General features: G+C 41.1%; 1 protein-coding gene across 3 annotated transcripts in view; it reads left to right on the top strand.

Annotated features, from left to right (window-relative positions):
- Nucleotides 1-23,585, top strand: part of MAP3K20 (mitogen-activated protein kinase kinase kinase 20) — a 195,088-nt gene extending 171,503 nt beyond the window's left edge. For 2 of the 3 annotated variants that reach the window (XM_017538234.1, XM_017538233.2), the window contains exons 17-20: nt 13,437-13,553; nt 16,092-16,166; nt 19,251-19,401; nt 22,115-22,838. In XM_017538234.1, the coding sequence (XP_017393723.1) occupies nt 13,437-13,553; nt 16,092-16,166; nt 19,251-19,401; nt 22,115-22,815 (1,044 nt within the window). In that variant the 3' untranslated portion in view covers nt 22,816-22,838. Of the gene's footprint in view, nt 1-13,436; nt 13,554-16,091; nt 16,167-19,250; nt 19,402-22,114 lie in introns of all 3 variants that reach the window. The other variant, XM_017538235.2, reaches the window with a different exon arrangement.
- The last annotated feature ends 3,002 nt before the right edge of the window (nt 23,586-26,587 follow it).

A 26,587-nucleotide genomic window follows, 5' to 3' on the forward strand; every position in this document is an offset into this window, starting at 1 on the left:
AAAATTAGCTGGACATGGTAGTAGCGTGTGCCTGTAGTCCCAGCTATTTGGGAGCCTGAGGCAGGAGAACAGCTGGAACCCCGGAGACAGAGGTTGCAGTGGGCCAGGATCGCAACAGTGCACTCCAGCCTGGGCAACAGAGCGTGACTTGTCTCAAAAAATAATACTAATAATTTAGATGACATTGTATATGGAGATAGCCTGGAAGTTATGACAGTCAAACTGGCAGAAATTGTGTCTTTCTCTGCCTGTTTCCCATGCTAAAGATAATTATTACTTCCTATTTCTGGTGAGCACTTTGCAAAGGGCATTTCTGTGTAATTGTACAACTCAACATGACAGGGAACATGATCTCTGTATCATCTTCTTCACGAGGAAACTGAGGCACAGAGAGGTGAAGCTCCTCTCCGAACGCTCCCACCTAGTAAGGGGCAGATCCAGCGTAAGGGTCTAACTACTGTGTCACACTGCCTCATTTTGGAAGATACCATTGTCGCCCAAAGTAAGTACATTGGTAATCAGAAGGCATTGGAGGGTCAGTTAATACTACATTACCACTGTTTTTGTTTTTGCAATCAAAGTGCCCCGTGTTTTACAATCTAAGGCCTTTGACTCGGCACAAAAGGAAAGCGGTTTCCAGAATCTCAGACAACTTCATGTGCTCCCCAGGGTGGCAACCACCCCTTTTTATTAAAATATTCAGCTGCATAGATTTTATTATTATATCTCTTATCAGCTTGCCATGCAGGAATATTGATTCTCAAATTGCCAAGAGATAAACTATCAAATCACCCAGCAGTTTTCTCACCAAGATCTTTTTGAGACTGTGTGTGTCATAAAAATTCAAAAGCAGAGTTAGGAAGGAACTATTTCAGGGGCCGTCCATTCCTTACAAATGCTCAACCGTCACAGACTTTGTTCCGTGTGTCCTTATTTCCTCCTCTCCCCAATGAGGCAAAGGAAACCTGATTGAAGCTGGGTTCTGTGGGTCTGAACTGATTACCTGACATAGACAAGAGACCCTGGTTAGGGAGAAAGTAAGATACACCACCCTGCCTCTCCCAACTCTCCCAACACGCAGCTACCGGTGAGTGGGTCCTTACTTCCAGTTTCCTATTTTGAAGGGGCAAGAGAAGCCGCAAGAGTAAATGAGAGGAAGCTTTTGAAGAGGTAGAAGCAGAATTACGGATGCCCGAAAAGTGGAAGGTTATCGATAGAGGACTCTTCCTGCCCAACTGACTCCCTCTCCCGCCTTCCACCCTCGTCATTGTTAACGCCTGGCCTCTCCTCCCCTTCCCCAGCAGAAGAAATTCAATCAATAGTTCTGCTTTTCCAGCCATGTCATCTATAGGTTAAAAATTCTGCTTTTTACAAATGCTTTGTGCTTTTAAGTTCTTATCACATTGCTTATAAAATGTTGCATTTAATAAACTTAATTGAATCTCCAGGCCCTTTCTCAGAGCACTATAAATATCAAAAACTGTAAAATAGGGCTTTTTTTTCCTATTGTGCAAGTTTTAATAAATGGATAAACATGAATAAAATAACAGGTCACAAAAAAAAGGATTCTGTAAGTATAAAGCCAACACTTTTTGGACATTTCAGGACAGCTAAAAGCAGTGCTTTACTTTGGTATATCTTACATTTATTAAAAATTAGGTGTAGGGAAGTTTATTTCTGTGATCAACTATTTTTTGAGAGAAAAAAATACATGTATGCACACATGTATTTGTGCATAAGCTTGCAGTGGTAGGGTTCTATAAGAAATACAAGTTTTAGGGAAGAGGATACAGGGACATATTCGTCACAGGATACAAAGTTTTGATTGTATATGATGAATAAGTTCTAGAAATATACTGTACAGCAGAGTATCTATAATTAACAGCAGGTTGTTATATACTTAAAATTTGCAGACAGTAGATTTCATGTTAAGCATTCTTATAAAAAAAATAAGAGGGCAGGAGGAAACTTTTGGAGGTGATAAATGTTTATGGCATAGGTTGTGGTGATGGTTTCATACGTGCATACATTACCTACCTGTTCTTGAGTTCTCATGCAACAGAAATTAACGTGAGGCTGAGAAAGTTTCCCAGACAAGACTCTATTGGGGCTTATGCTCGATCCCAAGGGAGACAGCATGGGAGCAAGAGTTCTCCAAGTGGCTCCCTGAGGGCAGGTCTTGCAGCATTTTGAGAAGGGTGACATGAATAAGCATGAGGTATGTGAATGTCATTACATGTGCAGGACAGAGCATAGGGTGTGCAGGCAGATTCAGAAATCATGTTAATACATGTATCGCATGATCAAAAAATGGCAGATAAGCTCCTGGAGCAGGAATTTGAGTAGTGTAATGAGGCGAGGGGTTAGGATGGGTCATTGTCTTGGTTTTGTGTGCATGCAGGTGATAGGGCTAACTCCCTTGAGTTAGATTGATGGTGGAATGCTGCTTCTCAGTTTCTTCACATAGTTTACTCTCATGGTCAGTGAGGATGTATGGAAAAAAATACACCAGTGGGGGTGGGGTGGGGCTGAGTCCTGTCCGTACTGTCTTATATATGTATCTCCAAACTCATCAGGTTATATACATTAAATAGGTAGAGCTTTTCGTATGTCAAGTATATCTCAATAAAGTGGTTTTTAAAAAATGAAAAAAAAAACACAAGTTTTAATTGAGCAAAGAAGTAAATGCAGTTCAGAACTGTACAACTGCATAATTCACTGCTGATTTCTAATTACAGACTATGGCAATGTACTTTGTCAAACACGTTGGACAGCCGCCTATAGAGCTAGAGAGCTAGAGCAGAACTGGGCGGGGTGCTCAGTGCATACTTGCTGAATGGATTGCCAGTCCTGCTTACATGCTAGCATGCCAGGAAGCGTCTAACAATGGGAGAAGGCCCTGATCTGTAGTATGTGCAGATCTCCATGGTGTGAAGATTCCCACCATGGCCGATTTCACCTTACCAATCTGATGTCACTGGATTTAAAGTTGGGGATGGGTGTAAGCAGTCAGCTCGTGGGAGCTGGCTCCAACACACTCTTGGGTCCCTCTTAGTCTTCTTAAACAAGATTTTGAATTCCTTTTGAAATAGCAATGTACATGATAAAACATAGGCTTGAATAAATTACAAGCATATTATTGCTGGTTACCAACTATAATAATAAGTGTCTTTAACTCAAAGAGAGCTCCAGTCTCCCAGTGAATCAATTGTTAGTTGGCTTAGGTCTCTAGGTCACCATCATCTCATTTTGTCATATTGTCTCATACTGACCATAATGCATGAATCAAAAATTGGGATTCATTTTTGTAAAAAGTAAGAATATAGTTTGGAAACAGAAAAACAAAATTTAAATTTGTGACTATCTTTTTAAAAATGTGGAAACGGCCATAGTTGGTGACTCCATGATGGCAGGCATAGTTGTCTATAGGGAAAGAGATCTTTGCTCTTAGAAGCAAGTTTTCAAAAGCTTCTGAGGATCACCGTAAGTTCTGCAGCGAGAGACCTCAGTACTCACAGTGGCTTCTGTTTTCTAAACCAAAATCTAAGTGTTGAGAATAATCAACTATAAAAGGGACTGGCTATTTGAAGTAAAATTATAAAGCACTATGTTGGAAAACCAAGGATGTCTGACAACCATATCAATCCTGGACACTAGGATTTGAATTCATAATAGCTTAACAGGTAAGCAATGCCTACTAACTAGGTTAGTGTTTTTTTGAAAATTGTATTTCTTTGAGTCACCCCTAACATCATGGGATGGGAGAAGAACTTAGCAGGCAGAAGAGCTTTTATATTTTTATATTTTATATATAAAATATAAAATATGTTTATATTTTTAGGATCCTGGATAAAAGTTTATTTGCAGTAGATTTCCCAGTATTTCAAAATGTTAAAGCAGTACTTAGGTAAGCTAGATCAACTTCTATAATTGGTTAAGAAGCCCAGTCTGCAATAGAATAGATTCTTAGTTATTCAAAAATCAATAGCAAGACTTGCAATTCTTTTTTTTCATTATAAAGACCTAGTACTTTCCAATTTCAAATACAGTTAAGGAAAAAAAAAAAAAAAAGCCCTTTCCAAACATGTCAACTAACATCTGAACCATTTGAGATAGAGTGTGTAATGCATCATATGAAAGTATGTCTCACTTGATTTCACTTTATTTTACCATCGCCCCTAAAGCCCCTTTTTCATACGTAACTCAAATAACCACCCCTAAAAAGGCAATATAACAACCTTATCTCCACTGGTGTCTACTTGGCACCAATCTGCCCTGACCTTAGACACAAGCCATTGTTAAGGGTATAACGCATTTACATATTTTGCAATAAAACATCAGTTATTTGCATTACTGTGTCAAGTTTTATTTGATTCTTTCACCTAAAAATGACTCATTTTCCTTTCTTGTATTTTAAAAACCAACTACTCTAAGCTTGTTTGAGAATAATCAAAAATTGCCCATTTAGCTAGAAGTCATTTTCTTTTCAAAAGGCAAATGTTATTTAATCTTTCAGCTGTTCATTGTGCCATCATAAATACTTTCTTTTCAGCACAGTTGTGGGGACTGAAATGAGCCCACTAATTGCCTCCCATTTCGACTGACATGTGGTGGTTTAGTGGAAAGAGAACACAGCAGGGAGAAGGAAATAGGAGGCTGAGAAAATGAGAGCTAATTATTTTCACTGCCTCATGTCAGGCTCTGTGTCAGCCTTGTTTTTACAAACTGGAAGGTTTAGCACTAAATAAAACAAACTGGCGTCATGTTTTTATATACTGGCAGTGTCATGGAAGCAGCTGCACATCTCAAAGACAATATAATGCCTGCGTTCGCATGGACACCATCTGACAGACACTGTGAGCCACGGCTAATGAGGATATCACAGTGGTGCCAAGTGAAAGGTGCTGAATTATGTATGATTCTTCATCAGTACAGCAATAGTCCTGTACATCATTATGAGACATTGTTTTGCTGAAGAGATTAAAACATTCTTAGTTCCAGACCCTGCAACCTATACGCGCTGAAAGAGGTTATTAATGGAATTTTTAGGGAGAGTTTCTTGTGGTTTTCTTTTTGGTTAAAAAACAAATCTCATGGGACAAAGCCATGTTGGGTCATGACACGGTATAGATAAAGAAGGGAAGCAAATTAACCATACTTGTATTATCTTTTTTTAAAGGCAGCATAATAAAATATAGTATAGCAGGGTTATACTTAATGATAAATAACCCAGGTGCTGCCACAGGATGTTCCACTCTCCTGCCTTTAAAACTGCAGGTTTCAGCAGCTGAGCTAGATAATAGCAACGCATATAAAAGGAGCCTTCGGAAGCCTAAATCGTCAACATCTTACTACTTTTCATACCAGCATGACCAAAATTTTTATCGTATTCTTATTTCATCTTGCATTACCTCTTAGATTTCACAACAGTCAGTTGCCTGCTATGAGACTGTCTCTTCCAGCCTTCCCTTGAATCTTAAAAAGTGTATTTTATATTTTACATTGCTTCCTCAAGACAGGCCTCTTTTTGCTGGAACACTGAGCATTCTTGGGTGATTTTAGTTTTTCTCCATTCATGGTTTTGGAGGGTGAGGGTAGATTTTGAAAATTCACATCTCAGCTTAGACTTGGCATGCCTGGACTTGAATTCCCATCCTACCAAGGCAAATGACCTTGCTGCAAATATCTCCATTCTGAGCCTCAGTCTCCTCATCTGTAAAGTGGGGGCAGTGCTCTCTATAACAGGGTAAAGCCATGAGGATTAATTAACATAGATAAATCTCAAAAACATTTTGCCAGACATATACAAGTATCTGCTGTAAAATTCTAATTTTGTGATGTTCCAGAACAGTCAAATTTAATCTGTGGTGATAGGAGCAGGAACAGTGTCCTGGTTATGTAGGCAGCTTGCCTGGGAACAGCCATGCGGGAAGGTGGTCGTAGGGTACTAGAACTACCTTGCTTATTCTGGTGGTTACACAGATATATACCTTTGTCAAAATTTATGGAACTGTACACTTGAAATCTGTGCATTTTATTACTTGCAAAATATACCTAAATAAGAAAATAAGTTTAAAATGTTTTAGACATCTGTAACATCAGGTAAAGATGATCTATAAAAACCTGAATGCCTAATTTTGAGAGTCTCTTTCTGAAATGTCTTGAGTGATCTTGGTCTTGATTGTTCAACAGTTTTATCTATAATATTCATAAATGCAATTAGATTTTGATAGGGAAAAACAGAAAGAGAGAGACAGAAAGAGAGATTGATTACTGTTTCTGAATTGCACAGAACTTTAAACTCTAGTTTTTGTGCTACCTTTAATCTCTTTTCCTTTTCGGAAAACTTACTTCTATCTTGATTGTTTCTTTTTATTCTCTCCTCCCCCTTTTCTTCATTCCTTCATTCTCTCTTCTTCCTTGTGGGAGGAGAAGGGATGTCTATGTTTGGCGTTACTTGTACTAGCTTGCAACTCTAAAAAAATTTAAACAGCTTGCAAAGAGTGTAATAGTGATTTCTCACAAAGAGATACTTAATTTAGCATTAACCGAGTGTTGTTGAGGATTTTATCTTCACAGTGTAAGAGTTTCTGTTTTAGTTGGCCAGTGGTCTTAATTCAGAAAATTTTTTCACATAATTGGCAATCCTGAAGCAGTTCAGATGGAATGCTTTCTATTCTCCGTTAGCCACATACTTGCTCCTAAAATTACCCAGGTATTTCAGCAGCTGCTCTGACAAACATGCGTATTCTGGGCACCCACCAGAATTGTCATATTTTTCATTCATGTCAAATGCAAACGTTCCCCTCTCCCCAACAAAATTCCATCTGTTTCTTGTAGATTTGCACTGAGAGGGAGATTTTCTAGCTAGTGGAAAATTCAGGGTGACTTTTTTTTTATTTTTTAAGCTACTCGAAGTCCTAGCAGAAGCACTTCCCAATGCCCAGCTCTGCTCCTGGGCTGGTTCCCTTTTCCTACTGAAGAGTAATTATCACTCCCTGCAAATGCAAAGCAAGTACTTGTGCCCCACCTCTGCTACCTGCATGACCTCCATCAAATTACTTCATTTCTCTGTGCTTCGGTTTCCTCATCCAGGATAAAGCTCTTTGGCTGTCAATCATGCATAATACCTCCACACATCTGGTGCTGCTGCTTAGTAGTGCTGAATCAAGATATGCGGGAGCAGGGAAGGTCAGACTTGGTGTTATGTAAGAAGATACGAATTTATTCCTTCTTTGATTCATTTCATGAAACTGGCCATTGTTATGTTGCCGCTTGGCTGCATCTTCTCTTTTTCATCTCTGATCACTCCCTCGTACCTGAGTGATTCACAGCCCCCTGGATGCTATGCCCAGATCCTGCCCAAGTGAGATGCACTGACCTAGCCTGCCCATTCCAGCAGGGTCCCTCTTCTAGCCCACCCTTTATACCTTCCCATCCATCAAAGCTACCTTATTCTCTGTCCCATTCCCTTTTATGGCTGTTAGATGACAAACCAACTAATCTAGTAAACTAATTGGAGCTGTGTTGGTGACCATATTGGTGATAATGATAATTATTCCTTTTTGAGCTCCTAATTCGGTTCTGGCACAATACTGGGTACTGCATTTACATTATCTCGTTTAATCTCCATAGGGCACAACAGTCCACTTCTGAGTAAAGAACGCTGAGGTTCAGAACAGTTACATAAGTTGGCCATGGTTAGGGGGAAATGGGGCAAAACTGGGATTCAGACCAAGGTAGTGAAACTTTAAACCTGTGATCTTGCCCTACCTTGCCCTACTAGTAATGTTCCACTAGTAATGGCTTAATGTATCATTTTTTCCATACTGTTTCCATTTTAATAGGAATCATCAACACCTTAATAAGAGAAGTGAATAACAGGAACATTTCAAACTACCAGGATGAGATAGTTTTGGAAAAGGAGCACTTTGCAGTTTCCATAGGACCTCAGAATAGAGACCTGTTTGCTTTTGAGAGTTGTTCACAGACATTCAAAGCGACTTTTTTTTTTTGAGACAGTCTTGCTCTGTTGCCAGGCACCAGGCTGGAATGCAGTGACACAATCTTGGCTCACTGCAACCTCCACCTCCCGGGTTCAAGCAATTCTCCTGCCTCAGCCTCCTGAGTAGCTGGGACTACAGGCATGCACCACCATGCCCAGCTAATTTTTATATTTTAGTAGAGACGGGGTTTCACCATGTTGGCCAGGATGGTCTTGATCTCTTGACCTCATGATCCGCCTGCCTCGGCCTCCCAAAATGCTGGAATCACAGGCGTGAGCCACTGCACCTGGCCTGACTCTTTAATATTTCTAATTCAAAAATCAGTACCCGCATTTCTATCACTCACCTCAAGCCAAAAATCAATAGTTTACCCTGGACAGTTGCTCATGCCTGTATAATCCCAGCAATTTGCAAAGCTGAAGCAGGAGAACCACTTGAGCCCAGGAGTTCAAGACCAGCCTGGACAACATAGTAAGACTTCATCTCTACCAAGAATAAAAGCAAAATTAGGCCGGGTGTGGTGGCTCACACCTGTGATCCCAGCACTTCAGGAGGCCGAGGCGGGCAGATCACCTGAGGTCAGAAGTTTGAGAGCAGCGTGATCAACATGGTGAGACCCTGTCTCTACTAAAAATACAAAAATTAGCTGGGTGTGGTGGCACATGCCTGTAGTCCCAGCTACTGGGGAGGCTGACGTGGGAGGATCTCTCAAACCCAGGAGGTGGAGATTGCAGTGAGCTGAAATTGCACCACTGCACTCTAGCCTGGGTAACAGAGCAAGACCTTGTCTCAAAAAAAAGCAGAATTAGCCAGGCATGGCGACACACATCTGTGGTCCCAGCTACTTGGGAGGCTGATGTGGGAAGATTACTTGAGCCCAGGAGATTGATGATGCAGTGAGCTGAGCCTGCGCCACTGCACTCCAGCCTCGGTGACAGAGTAAGAACCTGTCTCAAGGAAAAAAAAAAAAAAATTTGAGTCAAAGTGAACTGTTTAAAAATCAGAGTTCACTGTGCCATTACCTGGTCTCTATCACAGCCAAGGTACTGAAAAGGTTGTAAATGTGTAAGTAAAACCCTATATTCGACTCATAAAGTTGTGGAATTGTTATTTTTAGTGACATTATTGATGACTTAACTCATATTTGTAATGATAGCCTTTTCAGTGGTCGCTCGGTTAAGAACTGGTTACCTGCCATCTCATTGTCTGCAGTGTGCCCTGTGCAGTTCAATAACTGTTTGAATCCCAGAGTTGTGGACAGTCCTCACTGGCAAATTATGACTTACAAGATGGCAAAAATGTTAAGGATACCTTAGACTAATTTGAAACTGAGCAGAATATAAGGAATTCAATTATTTTACTTGTGGATTACTTTTGTTAACTAGGTAACAATGACATCACTGATGCCCTGAAGACACCTGGAGTTGCATCAGGTCATTGTCAAATTATCTAAATGATTTACATGGGCACTGCATGTCGGAGAATGTTCTTTCTCTCTCACCCAGCTTTTAACAAGCTGAATCTATTTTTTAGTGAAATGAATAATGCCCTCCTTGTCTCATGACTTCCTTGATTATAGCGTTTTGTTTGAGATGGAGTCTCGCTCTGTTGCCAGGCTGGAGTGCAGTGGCACAGTCTTGGCTCACTGCAACCTCCACCTCCCAGGTTCAAGTGATTCTCCTGTCTCAGCCTCCTGAGTAGCTGGGACTACGGGCGCACACCACCACGCCAGCTAATTTTTGAATTTTTAGTAGAGATAGGGTTTCAACCATGTTGGCCAGGATGGTTTCAATCTCTTGACTCGTGATCTGCCCGCCTCCACCTCCCAAAGTGCTGGAATTACAAGCGTGAGCCACCGCGCCTGGCCTGATTACAGTTTTACTCCTTTTGTAGCTGCCTTCTTTTATGGCAAAAGCCTTTCTTTAGTAGAAGGAAAGAGAATTTAAAAATAAAAGTTCTCTAACCCTGTTACTTGGATCAGCGTTTCTCCACGTTGGACCTTGGGGAGCAGGGAAGCAGTCGCTGCAGGGAAGATGATGGCCACTAGCTTTTTTGGTTATATCAGCGAAACCTTCTCTGGTCCTTCTTCCTCCTGCTTGTTGTCCGTGGCTGGATCCATTTATGAAGCTCTGCAGAACCATGCAGCAGGTTCACCTGCCACCTCTCCTGCTTGTCTGTCCTCGTTAGTATCTTCTCCAGCTTTGGGGTCACACAGCCTTGTGTTGATGTCAACCACGTATTGGCCAGGAAACCCTAGGAGAGTTCTTTAATCTGTCTGAGCCTCATTTTTCTCATTCACCTAAAGGGAACATAGTCCTGACTTTCAGGGTTATTATGGATATCTGATAAAATAGCATTATGTAAGTGCCCAGCAACATGCCTAGAGCATAGTAAGCACTCCACAAATGTGAGTTTCCCTCCTGTCGGCCCCTTCTTGACACAGAGCTGCTCTGACAATGCGCAGAGAAAGGTCTGATTTGTAGCTTGAAGTCATGGGGGAGCTCTCTGGTTAGGGGATGAGAGCGAAGCAGGGGGAGTTCAGGCATTTTCACGCAGTTCGAGGTCTTTTGACTAACTTAATTCCCAAATTTGACAGGCAAAGGACACAGAACTAAGTAAACTCCTCTCTTCTAAGGCGTTTTATCCCAGCTGCTGCCTTGAGGAGGCTCTTGCTATTTCAGAGATGCGCAATCATGACACCAAACAGTCATTATCCTGCCCAGTTATCTCAGGACCCACGTTGCCTGGGTAGCAGTGGCTCCAAAACAAAGAAATACTGAAAGATTCGCCAATTCTGAGAAACTCATTTGACTTATGTTAACCAAGAGCCAGGTTTTCATTTTATTGAATAGACCTTTTCCTTCATTAATTGGCGCTCCATCTTGTGACTGTGGCTGGGAAAAGAGGGTCAGACATGGGCCCTGCTAGGTTTGCAATTCATCTAGAGGCTTTCCTAAAACATCAGGCACCCCCAGCTTCCTGTTGAAGCCAACAGACTTTCAACAGCCTCTTTGTTGATGTCTTCCCATAAGAATTATGTCTGAGCTTGCTCTAGGAAACATTCCAGGTCCACCCTTATTTATGAGGGCATTTTCTAGTTTCAGCATGTAAGGTGCTTGGTACATTAGCCTTAGTCCTCAGGATTCTTCATTCTTCAAAAAACAGAGCCAGGAGCAGTGGCTCTTGCCTCTATCCCAGTGACTTGGGAGGCTGAGGTGGGAGGATTGCTTGAAGCCAAGAGTTCAAGGCCATCTTGGGCAATATAGTGAGATACTATCTCTAAAAAAGAAATTTTAAAAAGTAGATAGACAGATAAACAGAGAGAATGTGAATTTATGGTCCAGGGGTTAAATTTGGAACAAAGACGTGAGTTTATTTTCCTTTGTTTATCCCTAAACATTATTAAATTATTTATACAGCAAAGTTGAAAGAATTTTACAGTGAACCCTCACACCCCCCATTCAACCATTAACATTTTACCACACTTGACTTATCACATATACTTGGCCTACCCATTTACCTGTCCTTCTAGCCATCCATCAATCGTTATTTTTTTGCTACATTTCAAATTAATTTGCAGATATCAGTATGCTTCCTCCTAAATATTTTAGTATGCTAGAATAAAAAAATGCAGTTCAGGTGCAGTGGCTCACACTGTAATCCCAGCACTTTGGGAGGCTGAAGTGGGAGGATCACTTGAGCCCAGGAGTCTGAGGCCAGCTAGAGCAACAACATAGTGAAACCCATCTCTACAAAAAATTTAAAATAAGAAAATAGTAGCTGAGCATGATGGAACATGCCTGCGGTCCCAGCTACTTCAGAGACTGAGGTGGGAGAATCGCTTGAGCTTGAGAGGTCAAGACTGCAGTGAGCTGGGATCACACTACCATACTCCGGTCTGGGTGACAGAGCAAGCAAGACCCCGTCTCAAAAAAATTGTTTTAATAATCAATTAATTAAAAAGAGAAAGGCACACATTTTAAATGTATATTCACTGAATTTTGACCAATGCATGCACCTGTGTAACCCAAACCTCTATCAATAGATTACTGCTACCCCCAGAAAGTTCCCTCATATACCTTGTAAGTTCCCCATCTGCAGAAGCAAGCACCCTTCTGAATTTTTCTACCATGAATTAGTTTTGTCTGTTCTAGAATATCATGTAAATGGAATCATTAAGTTGCTTTTTTTCTGTATACTTCTTTCACTCACTATAATGTTTTTGAGATTTATCCAAGTTGTTGCATGCATCAGTAACATCTTCCTTTGTATTGCCAAGTAGTATTCCATTCTATCAATATGTCATGGTTTATCCATTCTCATTTTGATAGACACTTGGCTTGTTTCAAGCTTTCTAGTTAATACGATAAAGCTGCTAAGAACATACCTAGACAAGTCTTTTTCATTTCTCTCGGGTAAATACCTAGCAGATTTTCTGGGTCATAGAATAGGCATATATTTGGTTTTGTAATAAATTACCAAAATGTTTTCTGAAGCAATTTATATTCCCACCAACAATGTATTAATATTAATGTGGGAGTTCCAGTAACTCTAAATCCTAGCCAACATTTGATGTTATCAGTCTCAGCCGTTCTGATGGGTGTTTAGTGGTACCTCATTGTGGTTTCAATTTGCAGTTTCCTGGTAATTAATGATGTAAAGCACTTTTTCATTATATGGTGATTTTAATAAAATTTAATGAACATACCATCGTTAAAAATCAAGAGGTTTTACATAAGGATCAAAATTCTCAGCTTTTCATGAAATATTAAAGGACCTAGCAAAACTGGGCTCATATTTATACATGGGAACAATCAACAGAAGCCAAGAAGTAGGCGTGCTTTTAGGGGAACTCTTCTTCAGCTTCCCACAGTCCCTCACCCACCACATAACTCCCTAGTTGTCCATTCTCATGTGGCATCACATTTGCACTGTTGTTTTCCTTCTTGCTAAGAGGAAAGAGTTTCTTGAACCCACATCATTATCAATCTAGGAAAATTAAAGGTGAATCAAGAAGGCCTTATAGTTCAAGAAAGGTAGAAAACCCACATTTCTTCATAGCAATGAGAAAATGTTCCCACAATGTTTAATATGTAAATTAAATGGGTCTGTTTTAAAAGGTTGCCTCAAAGCTTTATAAGGAAACTGCCTGGCTTTACTCATTTTTATTATCGGCCTGGTCCCTTCAGGATTTTGATTTTGTAACTCCTATTATAGAACACTTAAAACTGATAAATTATGTCTCAAGGCTGCACTAACTGGAGCTTATTTCGACATACATAGGAATCTAATTTCATGTCCTTTTATTGAAAAAGGAAAAAAAAGCCACTCCAATAATACTTCATTTAGAATATTTTATGTGTTATGAAACATTGAGACTAAAAAAATGTTTCACTTTCTCAGATTCTATAATTTTGTTTTTAATTCCAGGATTGTAAGTGGAAAATGTATATGGAGATGGATGGGGATGAAATTGCAATAACCTACATAAAAGATGTGACATTCAACACTAACCTACCTGATGCGGAGATTTTAAAGATGACAAAGGTAGGGTTCTATTTACGGCTTAAAAGCTCTTTTGAATTCACAGATATCAAACAAAGACATTAAAATACCCCAGCAGTGTGCTTTTATACTTGTCCATGCTCACATCAGCTCAGCCTCGAGCTGGCTGTTGAAAGGCACGTTTTATTTAGCAGATTGAGATCATAATGGGTTTTTGTTAAAATTCCACTTATGCTGTGTGAACTAAAAAGCACTGCAAAAAGGTATCGTTTAATTTTTAAAATTTTTCTCTTCTACATTTCTTTATGCTTACTCTCATTTATTAACGAAAGGAAAATGTGAACGATGAAAATATTTACTTCAAATTTTGAGTAATTTTAAACTTTGGAAAACTTATACAGAGGAAGACTTTCTAGGTTGAGGTCAATTTGCTGAAGGACTGAGATGAGGTTAATTATGAGGCACACGTTGAAGTCTTTTTTTTGAGACAGAATCTTGCTCTGTTGCCAGGCGCCAGGCTGGAGTGCAGTGGTGCAATCTCAGCTCACTGCAATCTCTGCCTCCTAGGTTCAAGCAATTCTCCTGCCTCAGCCTCCCAAAGTAGCTGGGACTACAGGCGCACTCAACCACACCCAGCTAATTTTTGTATTTTTTAGTAGAGACTGGGTTTCACCATTTTGGCCAGGGTGGTCTTGATTTCTTGACCTTGTGATCCGCCCGCCTTGGCCTCCCAAAGTGCTGGGATTACAGGCGTGAGCCACCGCACCCAGCCACGTTGAAGTCTTAATGGCTTCCTTAAGTTCACACCTGTGAAATCCTGGAGTGGCCAGAGAGCATGTTACTACTCTAGGGACAGTGGTGGAAGCATGCTGATGAAAACACTGAAGAAAGTCTTATGGAAATGCTTAGCTTGCGCCTCGAAATGGAAAAAAATTCAATTCTGTCCCAATCATACTGAAAAAATACAAATGAGACTTCAATTGTAGAAGGTCAACAACTTCAGGCAAATAACCATGAAGTCAACAGGACAGTCACCCTAACCTCACATACTCCATTAACTGTAATACACTATTAACCAGGCATTTGGTTTCAGTGAAGAAAGTGGAGCTTGTAGCAAAAAACCCGGGTACAAACACAAGTAGGGAACTAAAATGGCTCTTCTAAGGCATGCATTAGAGAGAACACATTGTAAATGTGTTCTCTTCGTAAGCATCAGAGTGCTTAACAACCAAGTTCTTTTAATTTACAAATAGATTCATCAAGTAGATTTATTTGATATTCATGGTTGGATTCCTCTGCACATAGAGGAGTTATTTCCATGGCATTGTTAATCTGTAAGGGTTATGATTTGGTTTTACCTTTTTCTAATTTTGGGGGGACATAGTATGTTGTCTTGAAGACTGGAAAAGTATTTCCTCTTTCTTCCCCACCCATGACATGAATTTGCTAAACTGAATGTAAGTGTTTCTGCTATCATGACAGACATGCCAAATCACACACCAACATTAACAGGATTATGGGAAAACTAGAACTGGGACAGATCAATCAAAATTTATAGAATTTGTAAACATCAATAGAAACAGTAACAATCCTAATTTAAAGCCAACACCAGCAGCAAAAAAACCAGCCCAGGCTGGGTGTAGTGGCTCACGCTTGTAATCCCTTCACTTTGGGAGGCTGAGATGAACAGATCACTTGAGGCCAGGAGTTGGAGACCAGCCTGACCAACATGGTGAAACCCCATCTCTACTAAAAATACAAAAAATTGGCCAGCTGTGGTAGCGTGTTCCTGTAATCCCAGCTAATTGGGAGGCTGAGACTTAACAATCACTTGAACCTGAGAGGAAGAGGTTGCAGTGAGCCAACCTAGGCAACAGAGACTCAGTCTCAAAGAAAACCTAGCCCAGCTAAATCTCCACCACATTTTCTTTGAACCTGTCTCACAGCCAGTCATTCTTTTGCAGCCTTAAATCTAAAGTGAAAGGGGGATGGGACGAGAGTGCAGCTTATTTCTGAGGCTGTTTTCATTATAATTAAAATAGGATACAGGCTTCTTCACTAATCCTTTGTTTTAATACGGTGGAAAAACTTCACCACGGTTTCTTCATGTGTATGTGCAACTTTGCTGAATAGTCTGAGGTCATGGAAAGCAGAGCGATTGTTGAAGCCACAAAGCCAGCCACGACTTCGCTCAAGGAAAGCACTTCAGGGTCTTCTCATATTGCTATGGATTTCTCTTAATTGTGGGAAAGCTTTCCAACTGATGTTTCAAACTTTAGAATGAATTAATGACCTAATGATAGGACTGAGTGATAGCAAATGTTATATCAGAAAAGAAGATTGTGGGAGACCATGACTAGCTGTTTACAGATATACAAAAGGATGTCTTATGAAAAGCAAAACCCCAAACATTAGCATGTTGTGAGTGACCACATGGGAACTGACAAGGCTTTCATGATAATCTGATATTACACCCCTATTTTCTAATTGTATATGGCACACTGGCTTCAGAGAAACATACTATATATAGTAGAGCAGACTGTGTTACGGTACTACACCATCCCAACTTCTGTTTTTCAGCCACCATTTGTAATGGAGAAGTGGATTGTAGGAATAGAAAAAAATCAGACTGTGGAGTGCACTGTCACATATGAGGTAAGCTCTCAGGGCAAAAGGCCGGTGGCCTCACCATCAGTTAATGAATATAAATTTATTTGTTACCTCAGAGCATATAATTTATTGGAATTTATTTGGAGAGAAACTAAGCAACATGAACATGGGAAGATCAATATAATTTCTCAAACAACATGTTGGGAAGAAAAGAGAACAGGATATACTCACCCAGATAGAGACTGAGGTAGTGCTTCATTCACTCATTCATTCATTCGTTATGGATTGAACACCTTCTATATACCATGTAAGATGTTTGGTACTGGGGATACTAATGCTTAGTACTATTTTTTTTTTTTTCTTTGAGACAGAGTCTTGCTTTGTCGCCAGGCTGGAGTGCATTGGTGCAATCTCGGCTCACTGCAACCTCCACCTCCCGGGTTCAAGCAATTCTCCTGCCTCAGCCTCCCAAGTAGCTGGGACTACAGGCACACACCACCACACCCAGCTAATTTTTGTATTTTTTAGTAGAGATGGGGTTTCACCATGTTGGCCAGGATGGTCTCGATCTCTTGACCTCGTGATCTGCCCACCTCGCCCTCCCAAAGTGCTGGGATTACAGGCATTAGCCACTGTGCCCAGCCTAATTTTTTTTTTTTAATCAATAAGATATTTGTGGCTGGTAGAACATAACCTTACAAGGTATAAAAACCTGGTGGGAGTGGGTGGAGGGCAGCAGTTATAGTACAGTCTTGGCATACATGGAGATATTAGTGTGTACTTACCACCACAGGGACATGCATTTCATTCACTCATCCAATTCATTCATTCAAGAAACCCTTATTAAGGATTTACCATGAACCAGGCACTGTTAGAGGTGCTTATACCAGTTTAATCACACTAATTTCATGTAAATAAATACTGAAAAATATTGGCCAGGCACAGTGTGTGTGATTACAGGTGTGAGCTTGTAATCCCAGCATTTTGGGAGGCTGAGTTGGGCAGATCACTTGAGCCCAAGAGTTTGAGACCAGCTTGAGCAACATTACAAAACCCTATCTCTACAAAAAATACAAAAATTAGCAGGGTGTGGTGGCACATGTCTGTGGTCCCAGGTACTCGGGAAGTTGAGATGGGCAGATCTCTTGAGCCCAGGAGGTTGAGGCTTGCAGTGAGCCGATCATACCACTGCACTCTAGTCTCGGCAGCAGAGTGAGACACCTGTCTCAAAAAAAAAAAAAAAAAAAATCCTTCATGGGGTCATATAACTGTCAGGCACCATGAGCTGTGAAGGCCTAGCTCAGTGAACAGGTGGATGTGGAAAGCACGCCTCAAAAAAAAAAAAAAAAAAAAAATACTGAAAGATATTATCACCCTCATTCTGTAGGTAGGAAAAATAGGCTTGGAGCGATGAAAGGAAGTCCTGAGTTGTGAAGTACTCAGTGACAGAATTGCTGGAGTTCGACACTAGCCTGGTCAGCATAGCAAAACCCCGTCTCTACTAAAAATACAAAAGTTAGCTAGGTGTGGCGGCACAAACCTGTAATCCCAGCTACTCAGGAGGCTGAGGCTTGAGAATTGCTTGAACCTGGGGGCAGAAATTGCAGTGAGCCGAGTTGGCCCCACTGCACTCCAGCCTGGGTGACAGAGTGAAACTCAATCTCAAACAAACAAACGGCCAAGCGTGATGGCTCATGCCTGTAATCCCAGCATTTTGGGAGGCTGAGGCAGGTGGATCACCTGAGGTCAGGAGTTTGAGACCAGCCTGGCTAACATAGTAAAACCCCATCTCTACTAATACGAAAATTAGCCAGGTATGGTGGCGTATGCCTGTAGTCCCAGCTACTCAGGAGGCTGAGGCAGGAGAATCACTTGAACCCAGGAGGCAGAGGTTGCAGTGAGCCGAGATCGCACCATGGCATTCCAGCATGGGTGTCAGGGCAAAAAAACATATAAATCAAAAAATAGGCAAGAGTAAAAACTTAAAAAAAAGACGGTTGATAGTCAAGAAAAAAAAAAAAAAAAAAAAGAAAAGAAAAGAAAAAAGAAAAGAAATCCACTTAACCAGGCTGGAAGCCAAAAAATTTTACAGTAATTATTTATCCTCATCTGCTGTGGTGCACAGGCTGTGACGGATGAGGTATCCGAGAAGTTATATTATTTGTCAAAGCGTTGCTTGCAAGGTACAAAACCCAAACAAAAGAGGCTGGTTGGTCTTGAGGAGCTTGGACTCTAGGCTATATTCTAAGCTTCTTAACTGGTTCTCACTATCCAGGAAAAGCCCTCTTGTTCGTAATCAGACAATTAGAACCAGATTCTACCTCTGCCTGCCTTAGACAGTTCTGGAGACACAGCACGCCCAGTTGTTTTTTTTCTCTTCTTCTCTTGCCCTTTCCTCGCCCTCCTGCTCCTTTTTTAGACCCCATAATGATACTTGTGTCTGGAGTTTTCACTTCAGTTTTTTTAAACATATTTCCCTAACCATATTGAATCCTGGAGACTCTTTAATTGACACTGATTGGTGATACCTGGTGAGGAAGGCCATTTCAGGACAAGACAGTGATGTGTCTTGACCTAGTGTCCTCTCCTTTTCCTGGTCCCCATTTCTTACCTTTTGATCCTGTCCTACTGTTGCATCTGAGAGCGTTCCTCCTCCATGCAGGTAATTCACCCCCCCCACTGCACATTTGCTCAGTTCCCTTGAGGATCCAAATGCAGTCTTAGGCAAACATGGTGACCAGATTTTCATATATTCAACAAAATATCTGTCTTCAAATACTATGAATAGAAGAGGTAATTTTTTTATTTCTTATTAAACAAAGAGGTAAGTTGAGATATGTCAAATATCATAAATTCTGGGAGAAGACAACCTTTTTTTTTTAGCTACTACAGCTTACTAAGAAATACATGTTACAATCCATTAAGAAATAAGTGCTATGACCCGCTAAGAAATTAAGTGGTTAAAATTTTTCTTTTAATCCAATTAGCAGATTTGGGCCAATCGTTCAGAATATTTTCCTAGTGCATTATGACAGTGTTCTAAGAAGTGAAATTGAAGTGATATAATAACCTGGATATCTTATCTAAGTGTGTCTATTTGGTCATGTTTCTTTTTGTTTGTTTCACCAGAGTGATGTTAGAACTCCAAAAAGCACTAAACACGTCCACTCGATTCAGTGGAGTAGAACAAAACCTCAGGATGAAGTGAAAGCCGTCCAACTAGCCATTCAGACATTATTTGCCAATTCAGATGGCAACCCTGGAAGCAGGTCCGACTCAAGTAAGTTGGTGTTCCCATATTAGATGTGTGCTACATTCCAGAAACTGAATTATGACATTTTCATATCATGTGAAGGCTCAGAGGATACCAGCTCTATCAGTTGAGATCTATCTTTGAGCTTCAAGTAGCAGAAAACCCCGTTTCAACTGGCTTACTCCAATAATTCTGCCCAGGACCAGCAGCATCGGGATCACCTGTGAGCTTGCTAGAAATGCAGATTCTCAGGCCCAAACCCAGACTTACTGAATCAGAAGTTTGGGGCTAGGACCCACAATCTGCATTTTAAGAAGCCTTCCCAGTGATTAAGAACTACTCTAAAGTCCTTAAACCACTGGTTTAAACTGTGATAAAATTTATTATCTTCCATAGCAAGAAGTCCAGAGGTAGGGCAGGTTCCAGGCGCAGTAAGATAAGCTGGCTCAAACATTAAGATGGAGGAATGAACCTTCCCTTCTTTCTACCCTGCCACGGTCAATAGGTTGCCTTTGCCCTCGGCTCCTCCCCTGTTTACAGTCAACACACAAAGATATGGCAATGCCCAGAGGAAATAACGGGTTAGGTTCTCTAGCTGTTCTTATATTTATGAGTAAGGAAAACTTTTCTAGAAACCACCAACAGACTATCCCTCACCAGTTCTGCTTTAGCCAGCATGGAGCAACTTGTCCATCTCTAAACATAGCATGAGCACATCTGACTTAGACTCATTAAAGTCGGCTCCTGGAGCCAGAATGGCTTCATGGAGGGAGTTGGAGACTGAGCAATATCAGGGTTCTATTGGAAGCCAAAATTCCAGAGAAGTCAAGGGGAGAGAAAGAAAGCATTGTGATTCTGTATGATACTGCTCATGGGAAGTATCTAAGGCAATCAAAGTCATAGAAACAGGAAGCAGAAGATAGTTAACAAGCGGGGGTGGGGGAGAAGGGGAAAGAGGAACGTAGCAATTAATGGGTTTACAGGTTCAGTGCTGCAAGATGAAACAATTACAGAGATCTGTTGCACAACAATGTGAATATACCAACACCACTCAACTATACGCTTGAAAATGGCTAAGATGGAAAATGTGTTTTATCACAATAAAATGCACACATGCACACAATAACAACAACAAAAGAAGGCATTGTAGGCCAGCGGTGGTGGCTCACGCCTATAATCCCAACACTTTGGGAGGCTGAGGCGGGCAGATTGCCTGAGCTCGGGAGTTCCCAACAAGCCTGGGCAACACGGTGAAACCCCATCTCTAATAAAATACAAAAAATTAGCTGAGTGTGGCGGTGTGCTTCTGTAATAGCAGCTACTGGAGGCTGAGGCAGGAGAATTGCTTGAACCTGGGAAGCAGAGGTTGCAGTGAGCCAAGATTGGGCCACTGCCCTCCAGCCTGAATGGCAGAGTGAGACTCCCTCTCAAAGAAAAAAAAAAAAGCATTCTGATGGATTGAAGCCTGGGAGGAGTCTCTGGAATTGTCTGGACAAGTCACTCACCTTAGGGGTATGGGTCACCTGTGCCCAGGCAGTGAGGGAGACAGAGACATATGCATGCTCTGATACCCTCCAGATGTGCCATCTGCATGAGCAGGGGGTAGTAGCTGAGGCCTGGAGGACCACGGAGGAACTCTAGAACATGGACAACATTGTTCAGACTCGGAGGAAAACAGAAAAGATCTCAGGTGTGAGGAACTTGCTTATTCACTGAAATATACCTTACTAAATGATCCTTATTAATTCACCATTTTCTTTTTTTTTTTTTTTTTTTTGAGACAGAGTTTTGCTCTGTTGCCCAGGCTAGAGTGCCATGGCATGATCTCTGCTCACTGCAACCTCCACCTCCCAGGGCAATCAAGCGATTCTCCTGCCTCAGCCTCCTGAGTAGCTGGGATTACAGGCTCATGCCACCACGTCTGGCTAATTTTTGTATTTTTAGTAGAGACGGGGGTTTCACCATGTTGGTCAGGCTGGTCTAGAACTCCTGACCTTGTGATCCACCCACCTCAGCCTCCCAAAGTGCTGGGATTACAGGGGTGAGCCACCATGCCCGACCACCCATTTTATTTTACCTTAACTTCTTCCTACTTGCCAAGGCAGCTTCATTTTTTTCTGCTGAAAATACATCTTATTCCCAAGCCTCAGGATCTCTCCACTGGACACATGAATGGTCTTTCTTCCAAACAGTCTCTAGCTGTCTCAACCTTTGGAACCTCATTTCTTTTATCTGCATTTAGGTCCTTGAGGTTTTAAAAGGGCACGTTGCAGGGAAAAAAAAAAAAAAAAAAAACCCTTTTGTTTACTAAACATGCCCCTGACACCTGAACACACTTTCTAGAAGTGACAACACAACTATGTAGGAAGAAGATGGGATTTAGATGCAGAAGGACTTGGTGTTATTGACTGAGTGATCTTGACCTCCCAAACTTCCTCATTTAAAGAATAAGACTATTAGTATTTACCCAAGAAGATTATTGAGAGGATTAAATGAGACAGTATAAGTGAAGCCCATGGAACAATGCCAAGCACATAGCATATATTGAGTAAGTGTAAATGTCCTTATTTTTTAAAGTATTTGTAATAAAGGAAATGTCCTTATACATAGCCTAGAATTTCTATGAATGGCAAAGCTTACAGCAACGCAAACAGCCTTGAATTATCCTAAGACAGGCATGTGAATTAGGCATGCAGCTTTAGTGTGGCTTAAAAGATGCTCATTTCCATTTCTCCTGCAGGTGCTGATTGCCAGTGGTTAGATACTCTGAGGATGCGGCAGATTGCATCCAACACTTCCTTACAGCGTTCCCAGAGCAATCCTATTCTGGGGTCACCGTACTTCTCACACTTTGATGGCCAGGATTCCTATGCTGCTGCTGTGAGACGGAACCAGGTGCCCATTAAGTATCAACAGATCACACCTGTGAACCAGTCCAGAAGCTCCTCTCCTACTCAGTATGGACTGACCAAAAACTTCTCTTCCCTGCATCTCAACTCTAGGGACAGTGGCTTTTCTAGCGGCAAAACGGACACCTCTTCAGAGCGGGGTCGCTACTCAGACAGAAGCAGGAACAAATATGGTCGTGGTAGTATATCACTCAATTCCTCTCCTAGAGGAAGATACAGTGGAAAAAGTCAGCATTCTACTCCTTCAAGAGAAAGATATCCTGGAAAGTTCTACAGGGTTTCTCAGTCAGCACTCAAGGCTCAGCAGTCACCTGACTTCAAGAGAAGCCCCAGGGACCTCCACCAACCCAAAACCATACCAGGGATGCCTTTGCACCCTGAGACTGACTCAAGAGCCAATGAAGAGGAGAGCAAAGTCAGCGAGGGCAGCTGGACAAAAGTGGAATACCGGAAAAAGCCCCACAGGCCCTCTCCCGCCAAATCCAATAAAGAGAGAGCCAGAGGGGACCACCGTGGATGGAGAAACTTTTGATGAACTGAACTCCATAAGATTTTTTTTTTTTTTAACCTGCTTAGAAAAAAAGAAAAAAGAAATGTAATGGCTTTTGATAATATGATCCCTTCAGACCGAATTAACAAAAAGACAACACTTCCATGTTTTGGATTGGGAAATACCTTTTAATTGAGACTATAGCCAAACCAGGGCCAAAATTATGGATTCTGATTGCCCAGTGATCATTACTGGACTTGAAAATCACTACACATATTTTCTCCCTCGAGTGAACATTAGAGGAAGGGTTATGCCATCTTTTTACCCTAACCACTGATATTCTTGTTAGCAGGGCGAGGACTAGGGTAAAGCAAGTGAGGTCAACAAAAAATTCACATTTTTAGGTAAAGACAGGATCGGCGTTACTGATTTTTCCTTTTGGCTGAGGCTGCAGCATGGCCTGGCAAGGCACTGTTACTGATCTTGTCTTTATTTAACATGTTGATATTTTGTTCTTTTTTTTTTTGTTTTTGCATTTGTTTTCTTTTTAAAGTATTACATTAAAATATCATTTAGCTTGATTATTGAGTTTTTTGGTTTGGGGTTTTGTTTCTTTCCTCCCCTCTTTTGATGCCCCCTTAAATTTTGTGCCCAAGGCAGGTACCTCACTGATCCCACCCTTGGCTCAACTCTGCTAGTTAGTATTTAGTATTTATTTTAGTAAGATATTTGTGTTTTTATCATGGTCAGAGTTGAACTGATTTGGCTTGTCATTTTTCAGTAATAAAAAAGGTTACTGAATTTAATGTTGATTATGATGCATATCTCATTCATTACAATTCAGAAACTAAAGATTTAAATTGCCTAGATTTGTGGTTCTTTCTCTTCCTAACCTCCCTGGGACTGCTTTTGAATATTATTTTCTAAATTTCACCAAAGAAGGAGCAAAGGGGGAAAAACAAGTCCATAAAGGCCCCTTGGGATGTCAGAAATCTAAAATCTTTTTTAAGACGGAGTTTCACTCTTGTTACCCAGGCTGGAGTGCAATGGCGCGATCTCGGCTCACCGCAACCTCCGCCTCCTGGGTTCAGGCAATTCTCCTGCCTCAGCCCCCTGAGTAGCTGGGATTACAGGCATGCGCCACCATGCCCAGCTAATTTTTTGTAGTTTTAGTAGAGACGGGGTTTCACCATGTTGACCAGGATGGTCTCGATCTCTTGACCTCGTGATCCACCCGCCTTGGCCTCCCAAAGTGCTGGGATTACAGGCTTGAGCCACCGCGCCCAGCTCAGAAATCTAAAATCTAAAAGAAAACAGACTCAGAGCAAGATGATAACGTCACAATCTAAAAGCCACAGAAATTTAAAATTACTAACATCCTTGTTGGAATGAGACAGTAAATATCAGCTTTGCAGCAAGACTGCTCTAAGCAGCTGCAGGCAAAGAGGTAAAATCGGTGGGGGTGCAAGGAGACCTGCAGCTTAGGGCAGAAATGGTGGGATGATCCAACTTGTGAAATGCTTCATGTTTTACAAACCAAAAAAGTCAGGTAGCAACAAACTTATTCTATATCAAGTCAATAAATGTTACTTTCAATATTCTAAGATTCCATTCAGCGTTCACTAACCCTGAAAATCAAGTGTCCTTTGCCCTACATAGGACTCTCAGTGCTCTATAGAAATCCAAAGGACACTCTGGTAATTTTGTGGGTTTGAAATCTTTTTTAAAAGAAGTGGTCATCAGAGTACATGCATATGTTCTCAAAGTAGCTGCTCTGCTGTGTGATACATTATTTGAGGCCTGGTGGGGAAAACTGTACTTTGATAGCATTAAAGACAAGGTGGGCCAGGCACGGTGGCTCATGCCTGTAATCCCAGCACTTTGGGAAGCTGAGGCAGGAGGATTGCTTGAGCCAGGAGTTCAAGGCCAGCCTGGGTCACCAGCCTGTCTTGGTCAGATACGGAAACACTATCTCTACAAAAAAATACAAAAATTAGTTGGGCATGGTGGCATATGCTTGTAGTCCCAGCTTCTCAGGAGACTGAGCCAGGGGGATCACTTGAGCCTGGCAGGTGAAGACTGCAGTGAGAGGTGACTGCACTGCAGCCTGGGCAACAGCAAGATCCTATCTCAATCAGTCAATCAATACTAAAGTCAAAGTTATAGGAAATGACCTTTATTTACAGGGGAAGTTGTCATCACCTAAACATTGATTAAACAACTTGATTTTATAAAAGTTTTATTGTGTGCCAAATGCATTTACAAGAAAAAGCAAGGGGAATGTGTAATGAGTTAGTGAGGGCCTCTTTTCCATCATGTGTAACCAACTTCTAAGGTTTTCTACCAAGTACCAGCTCAGCCAGGAGACCCCCACCCAGGTGGCACTGAAGGAAATGAGAGGCAAACACCCAGATAGAAGAGCAAACTGGGTCTATCCAGTGGGCCCCCAGCCTACCGAGCTGAGAGCCTCAGGGGCTGATAGCATTCCAGGCTGAAGGCCCCGAGCAGGTTCTGATCCACATATTTATTCTCTGAACAGGTGACTATTATTAACAAACAGGTGTTCGGTATTTTCCTATAACTCAAAAATATACCAAGTAGGCAGCTGTTACCTGCTCACCACTGATTACAGACAAACTAAAAGGTATTCTCCATGAGGAACCCACGGGGGCAGGGTAAACTTAATACTTGTCAACAGTTTTCAGCTCCACCGTGATCCTTTCTCATGAAGTTTATCAAGCAAGTCTGTTTTCAGTTATGTTTCCTTTCTCTCCTTCGTTTAAAGAAAAGTAGACTAAAACAAAATATGCTATCTTAATGTCATCCCATTTCTAAATAAGCAATAAAATATTTTGATTAGAATTTTTGAATAAATAGATGAACAGGCTTGACTGAGTCACTCTGAAAGGAACACAAAGTATGGCTTTAATCGTGAAACAAAATTTGCATTCTGGGGAATTATTGAAGAGTCTAGTTTACATTGTTGCTAGTTTCATGCTCTTTTCTTCCATCTTGCTTTCTTGGGTTATGAGGTAGGGAATCCAAGCTGGTAATAAAATAATTCAATGATCTCAGCCCTATTTAGCGCAGTCACTGCAAAGAGGTTATTCCACCAGCCCACGAAACTGACCACTTTGTAGTATCTCATGGAAAAACACTTGTCAGCATCAATGCTCCCAGTCAAAAATCAAAGTAAGAACATCTGCAGTCTGCTTCTTGACTGTAAAGAAATAATAAGTTGGATGTTCTTTCTTTTTTTCCCCCCTAATGATGCTTATTCACCAAAAGTCCCTTGCCAGGTTGAAACATGAATGTAAGTCAAGAGCAAAGCAGGAATTAACAGGACTTTTTTTTCCCCCATAAAAGTAAATCTGTAGCTAACATTATATTAGTTGCAAGGGATGAGATTAAGAACCCCTCCCAAAAAAAAAAAAAAAAAAAAAAAGGAAACAAAGGGATATTATTTTAGGATTAGGAGAAAAATATTACAGTAGGAACCAATCGAAAGAGTGGATCTTGAACAGGGTACCTCTAAATGTGGAGATTTTCCCTAACTAGGCTTCAGAGCTAGTTTGCAAGTGCCAAGGCTATATTGGTTGCTACCACAGAGGCAGTCTTTATTCCAGGCAAAGCCCAAAGCAGGATGTTGGCTCTTTGCACAGTCACTACATTAGCAATATAATGGACCTAGGCTGAATAATTGGATAATCCCAAAACTGTAGAGGAGAACTGGAAATTTTTTTAAAATCAAGGACTACTTTAGAAAGAAATATAATTATCAATTGTTTTCAGCCAATTTATAATAAATATAGCT

This window comes from Cebus imitator, unplaced genomic scaffold (genome assembly GCF_001604975.1).
Source record: "Cebus imitator isolate Cc_AM_T3 unplaced genomic scaffold, Cebus_imitator-1.0 Scaffold110, whole genome shotgun sequence".
Lineage (NCBI taxonomy): Eukaryota > Metazoa > Chordata > Mammalia > Primates > Cebidae > Cebus > Cebus imitator.